At 43.8% G+C, this 6,750-nt stretch overlaps 1 protein-coding gene across 1 annotated transcript; it reads left to right on the top strand.

Moving 5' to 3' along the window:
• Nucleotides 1–2,974: 2,974 nt before the first annotated feature.
• On the top strand, nt 2,975–6,746 carry LOC123256324 (immunoglobulin superfamily member 1-like; the record flags this gene model as incomplete). The annotated part of the gene is made up of 5 exons (XM_044684966.1): nt 2,975–3,008; nt 3,251–3,286; nt 3,497–3,772; nt 4,885–5,184; nt 6,592–6,746. Coding segments are annotated over exons 1-5 (801 nt in total), but the record flags the coding sequence as incomplete, so codon positions are not given.
• Between the last annotated feature and the right edge of the window lie 4 nt (nt 6,747–6,750).

Here is a 6,750-nt window from a genome sequence, read left to right as displayed (position 1 = left end):
ATAATGAAAAGAAAATGTGAAGGAAGGGGGACTAGCAGTACCAGATATTAAACTGTACTATAAAGCAGTGGTCATCAAAACAATATGGTACTTGCTAAGGACAGAAGGGAGGATCAGTGGAATAGACTTGGGGTAAGTGACATCAGTAAGACAGTGTATGATAAACCCAAAGAGCCCAACTTTTGGGACAAAAATCCACAATTTGACAAAAACCACTGGGAAATTTAGAAAACAATATGGGAGAGATTAGGTTTACATCAACATCTCACACCCTACACCAAGATAAATTCAGAATGGGTGAATGACTTGAATATAAAGAGGGAAACTATAAATAAGTTAAGTGAATGTAGAATAGTTTACTTGTCAGATCTCTGAGAAAGGAAAGATTTTAAAACCAAGCAAGAGTTAGAGAAAATTACAAAATGTAAAATAAATGATTTTGATTATATCAAACTAAAAAGCTTTTGTACAAACAAAAACAATGTAGCCAAAATCAGAAGGGGAACAACAAATTGGGAAAAAATCTCTTATAACAAAAAACTCTGACAGGGGTCTAATTACTCAAATATACAAGGAGTTAAACCAATTATATAAAAAATCAAGCCATTCCCCAATTGATAAATGGGAAAGAGACATGAATAGGCAATTTTCAGATAAAGAAATCAAAAATATCAATAATGTGGTGAAGAGAGGGGGCATAACAGATTTGCAGAATTCTTCTGTCATTTAAGAAGTTTAGAATCTTGGGAAAGTTGGTCCTGGGAACTTGTGGAGAGTACCAGGGTCCATCTGAGCTCCTTCTTTAGATTGAAACCTAGCCTATATTTTGCAGTTTTTCTTTGGAAATTTGTTAATTTAGCTAATTCCTTTGAATCTCCCTACCACACTTTATTCCCACCTTCATTTCCCTGCCTGAATTCCTGTGAAGGTGTGAAAGGAAGGTAGTTCAGAGTGTTAGTTTAAACTTGCTATTTTAAATAGTCAAATAGGGCTTACCCTTGCAACAATTTACCTATTGAATTATTGTATCCAACTTTCCTACCACCATTGATTACAAAACCACCTGAGAGCTGAGGTAAGGCAGATCCTTTCTCAGTCTCACCTTCCTGCCTCCCTTCCCCCACCTTAAGTTTCTCTAAGTGGCTGTGAGGGCTACATTGTATCCTCTACCCTGCCAATCCATCCTAGAAGACAATAAACCCAGTTTGTATTTAATCAAGACCTTTTGGCTACTTCTTTAGTTGATTAATAAGAGAGGGAGGAGAGAGAGAGAGGAATAACATACTCTCCGGAGTTTGAGGGAAGCTGAGGTTATCCATTTTGAAGGAAGTGAAACTTCAATACTTCCTTCTAGTCCCTTCCTGTGAAACTGACTAAAGCCTCGAGTCAATTTCAGGCCAGTCTTGGCTGGCTCTAACCTGGCTCTGTAAAGTGTCCTTTTACTTGAAAGGCTCAGTCTGTTTCCCTTCAGTGTTTTGTCTCTAACCTGAGTATCCAGTCTGTGTTTCCCTGCTGGTATTGCCTGCCTTAAATTAACTCATCCTCTCCCTTGCAACCCTTGTTACCTCAGTGTTTATACTCCCTAAACTCAGACATTCCCTTATTTCTCCTACCACCTCAACTACCAACCTTCATCATTGTACCTTCCTCATCCACCATATTGCCTTAATTTCCCTACTACCTAGTCTATTCCCTTGATTACCTCCAGCCTTGGATCCCTTGCCTTGTCTTATTCCCTATTCCAACCAGCTACTAACTATAGCCTAAGCCCTTATTATCATAGCTTCAGTCTCATATTACATCCTGCAGATTCCCTTATTACATCCTAACAAATCCCCTCATAACAATAAACACATGAGAAAGTGTTCTAAATCCCTAATAATTAGAGAAATGCAAATCAAAAGAACTCTGAGGTATCACCTCACACCTAGCAGATTGCCAAAAATGAAAGAAGGGGAGAGTAATGAATGCTGGAGGGGATGTGGCAAAACTGGGACATTAAAGCATTGCTGGTGGAGTTGTGAACTGATCCAACCATTCTGGATGACAATTTGGAACTATGATTAAGGGGCTATAAAAGAATACTTGCCCTTTGATCCAGCCATACCATTTTTGGGTTTGTACCCCAAAGAGATCATAGATAAACAGACTTGTACGAAAATATTTATAGCCACACTATTTGTGGTGGCAAAAAATTGGAAAATGAAGGTATGCCCTTCAATTGCGGAATGCTCAAGAAATTGTGGTATATGCTAGTGATGGAATACTATTGTGCTCAAAGGAATAATAAACTGGAGGAATTCCATGTGAACTGGAAAGATCTCCAGGAATTGATGCAGAGCAAAAGGAGCACAGCCAGAATAACATTGTACACAGAGACCAAGACACTGTGGTAAAACAGAATGTAATGAACTTCTGTACTAGCAGCAATGCAATGACCCAGGACAATTCTGAGGGACTTATGGAAAAGAACGCTACCCACATTCAGAGGTAGAACTACAGGAAAGGAAACAGAAGAAAAACAACTGCTTGAACACATGGGTCAAGGCGCACATGATTGGGGATGTAGGCTCAAAAATACCACACCAATGCAACCATCAACAATTTGGAAATAGGTCTTGATCAATGACACATGTTAAAACCAGTGCAAATGCGCATCTGCTATGGTGTGGGGATGTGGGAGGGGGAGGTGAAGGGGAAAGTAAGAGCAGGAATTATGTAACCATAGTTAACATTTCTAAAAAATAAATATTAATAAATGTTTAAAAAAGACACAGTAAACCCTCAGAGCTAAGCCTTGAAGGACCATGCAATTTATTTCATCAGTATCAGAGCGGAAATTGTGGGGCCTAAGTTTAGGGGGAGTAAGGTAGCTGGGCTGGCCACCACATCCTGGGCCAGACTCTAGTCCTGCTATCTTTTCCCTTCTACACAGTTGAGTCCGGACAGTTCAGGACACAGCTGAAGACCCACCATGAGCCCAACAGTCACATTGCTATTTGCCATTGGTGAGTTTCCAGGATCAAGCTTGGGGACAGAGGGACATTGTGATAAAGGGGATGACTCAAGGACACAGAGACCCTACCAGGAGCCAGAACCTTTTTGAGAAGAGCAAAACTAAAAAGTCTGGTCAAAAGGCTCTTTCTCCAAATTCTAATGAAAGATAATTAGATGGTCAGGGTTCAAGAGTTCAGGATGGGATTAGCCTGGACTGGAAAGGAGTCAACCATAACATGATCTTCCCTTACAGGTCTGTGTCTGGATGGTGTGATTAGGGCACAGATGGGTAAGTTGTCCCCAGCACCCTTTTGTGCTCCTCCTTCTCTTTGTCCATGCTCAGCCCATAGAGTCTCTCCCACAATGATCAGGGAGGACAACATAGATCATCAGTATGAGTGGATGGAGATACTCCTGGAGGGGATTTGGTGATTCTGAACAGAAAGAGACACAGGGGACAGAGGAATTCCTGGAAATCTGAGCTTGGTTTCCTTCTCAGGAACTCTTATCAGGCCTGCCCTATCAGCTGTCCCAAGTCGTCTGGTCTACTCTGGAGAAAATGTGATCCTCAGATGCCAGGGCCAAGAGGGCAGTGACAGATTCCAGCTATGGAAGGATGGAGAGCTCATAGAGGAAAGAAATGCATTCCAGGGGCTGGCGCAGTTCATGCTCAAGTATATGGATGAAATGATTATTAAAGGAAGATATAGCTGCCGCTACAGGCTGGGAACTTCATGGTCAGAGCCCAGTAAACCCCTGTTCCTGGTGCTGGATGGTGAGGCAATGCTTGTAGCAAAATCTCCCTGGTAGGAAGGATACCAGCCGTGAGAGATCACCCCAAGATCTTTCTCTAGGCAATAGGGTACTAAATATATCTGTCTCCCAAACATCCCACATCCCCAAGATGTCCTCAAGACTGCCTCTAATATTCCCATTTTGAGAGTGTAAATAAGGTCCTCAAATCTTTTCCTTTGATAAGCCTATGAGGAGAACACATGCCCCATGATTTCCCTTTTGCAGATGGGGAAACTCAGGACTGGAAGGAAAGGTAACTTGAGTATATCATCTGGTTATTTAGTGTCAGGACCAGGATGGTTACCCAAATCTCCCACCTTCAAACCCAGAGATCTGTTTAGTGTCTCCTGGTGACACAATCATAAGAGTTAAGCTGCTCCTCTCAGATGATACACATCAGCCACTTAGAGAAGTCATACTCTCTCCTGAGATTTCCTTTGGCTTAGCAGACTTTACCTAGATTTCTTTTTCTGCCTCTAAACGCCCAGATGTCCACCACCATGTACAATTGGATCTCCCATTGTTCCCTTCTGTGCTCACTGTGTTCCCTTCAGCCTGGACAAATAGCTTAAGCACCCATCATGTCCCATTGCTTTGCCTTTGCTCAGACAGTTCTCCATGCCTGGGATGCCCTTCCCATCTTCATCCATCACTTCCCCGAACATCCTTAAAGCCAAGGTTACTGGCACCTGCAACTGTACTTACAACAAGAGAATGTCCCAAAAAAGGTCAAGATCCAGCCAGGCCCTAGAGTTGACTCAGCTTGACGACTAGAGATGGAAACCTTCCAAGTACCCAAGTCCAACCCTCCTCCTCACAGTAGCCCACAGAGCTTTGGAGACAGCATAAAATCCTGGGCATTCTCAAGCAATATATTGAGAAGAGAGTGGAGGAGACTATTGAAGCTCCTCATGTTCCACATGGGATCCATTGGGACCTCATGGTGGGAGGGACAGATCCCAGGTTAGGACAGACCCCAGACAAAAAAAGGAACAACATAGTGTAGACTGCTGTTCCCCTCTCACTAAGGGGTTAAGGAAGGAGGCCTAGAAATGAAAGCTCCTCTTGATTTTCCTGCCATTTTCCTCTTAGGACTATTTCCTAAACCCACTCTGTGGGCCCAGACTGGCCCAGTGGTGGCCCTAGGGACCAACATCACTCTGTGGTGCTCAAAACCCAAGTTGTCTTCTGTTAAAGAATGGACATTCACTCTATGGAAAGATGGAATGCAACTGCCCTTACAGAAGCAGCTCTCAGCAGACTTCCTGATTGGCTTCCTCCTCTCTTCTGTGAGCCCCAAAGATACTGGGAGGTACAGGTGTGCTTATATGGAACAGGATGCCTCTAATAGAGGATCAGAGATGAGCGATGCCCTGGAGTTGCTGGTGCCAGGTGAGCCTTGTGTGTGAGCCCCAGGAACAACTGTGAATGTAACCCTTCTGATCTCTGTCAGGACAGAGACCTCATAAAGTTTAGGGTATAGTGTCCATTGTGCTAGCTCTGCCCTGTCCTATCAGGGCTCAGGGGTTTTGTAAGACAAGATTCTATTCTAATCTAGAATGCTGGCAGGAAAGGCAAGAGTCAATCCTGGGTTGGGGGTTAATATCAAAGTTACAATATCTCAGAGCTAAAAGATTCCTTGAAGATTCTTGAAGCCAAACCCCCATATTACCAATGAGTAAAATGGCACCATGGGAAAAGGGAAAGGGAAAGACTTGTCCAGAGCCATGCAAGAGAAGGATAGAGTATATAATTGGGCTCAGGCCTTCTTCCACATCCATGATCTGAACCCTGGTTGAAGGCTCAGTATTGAGTCAGTCCATGACACCCCACATGAAAATGGAGGGGAAATGATCCCCCCTTCCCATGAACTGTCATATACATGAAACCCTATGTTCAGTGAGTTTCCCTGAATGAGAAAGTCTCCTTAGATTCCTGGATTTTTAGACTAGGAAAAGGCTGAGAGGTCTAGTCCAATTCCCTCTTTTATAGATGGGAAAACTGAGGGTTAGGCAGGGCCCATGTGTGGACCATGATCACACTGGAACTCAGGAACAGAGCAAATATGACATAATAAATGTCCTCACTCCCAGTTGAGGTTTCATCCTCCGTAACCCATACATTTCAGCTTTCTCAGGCATTGGGATTGAAACTGGGATACACATGACTCTAATTCTTTCAGCCCCCTCCTGATTCACTCTGGGATCATATTAACTGTCTTAGTTATGGACCTTTCAACCCTTAGGGAGCCAGAGTCAAGCTGGTACCTCAGTTGATATTATCCTCCTCTCTGTGAGAGCTCAGGATGCTGGTAACTAGAGCTGCCTCTACAATGAGATGAGAGTTCCATGACAGGTATCTAGTGGGGTCCTGGAGATCCAAGTGACAGCTGGGATGTGTCATGATCTGTAGGTGTAAAGTAGAGGGTTGGGTATAGCAATTGAGAGGTAGCCCAGGAAGGGCATATTACTTTGGTATCATGATTCTCATGAGGTAGATTATGGGGTCCATCCCTGTGTGTGTGAAGGGCCTGGGGAGAAAGTTTGGCAAAGTTCCACTCCAAGATTCAGGGAGAAGGACTGGAGGAGGAACAACCCTAGTGGTTTCCCAGTATACATCTCAGGTTTAGCATCCCTCACTCTCAGGGGAAGTAAGTAGATTTTGGGCAAGGAATGATCAAAGACCCAATGGGAATAGAAGGCAATGGGCAGGGAATACTTGAGCCCATGTCCCTCTTGCCTCCTCCATCCTTCTGTGGAAGGGACTTTGAGGATCCCTGACCTATTCTTGCATCTCTAGATTCATTCCCCAAGGCTTCCCTCTCAGTCCAGCCTAGCCCAGAGGTGGTCTCAGGAACCAACGTGACTCTCCTGTGTCACGGCCCCTCTTGGAGTACTGGGTTTCTTCTCTACAAGGAGGGAGATGACAAAATACTGCAAGGGACAGATATCATTCAAG

Source organism: Gracilinanus agilis, unplaced genomic scaffold, assembly GCF_016433145.1.
Source record: "Gracilinanus agilis isolate LMUSP501 unplaced genomic scaffold, AgileGrace unplaced_scaffold57827, whole genome shotgun sequence".
In the NCBI taxonomy this organism is placed as follows: Eukaryota; Metazoa; Chordata; class Mammalia; order Didelphimorphia; family Didelphidae; genus Gracilinanus; species Gracilinanus agilis.
Note: the sequence above shows the minus strand (reverse complement) of the source record. Positions and strands in the feature narration are given on the sequence as shown.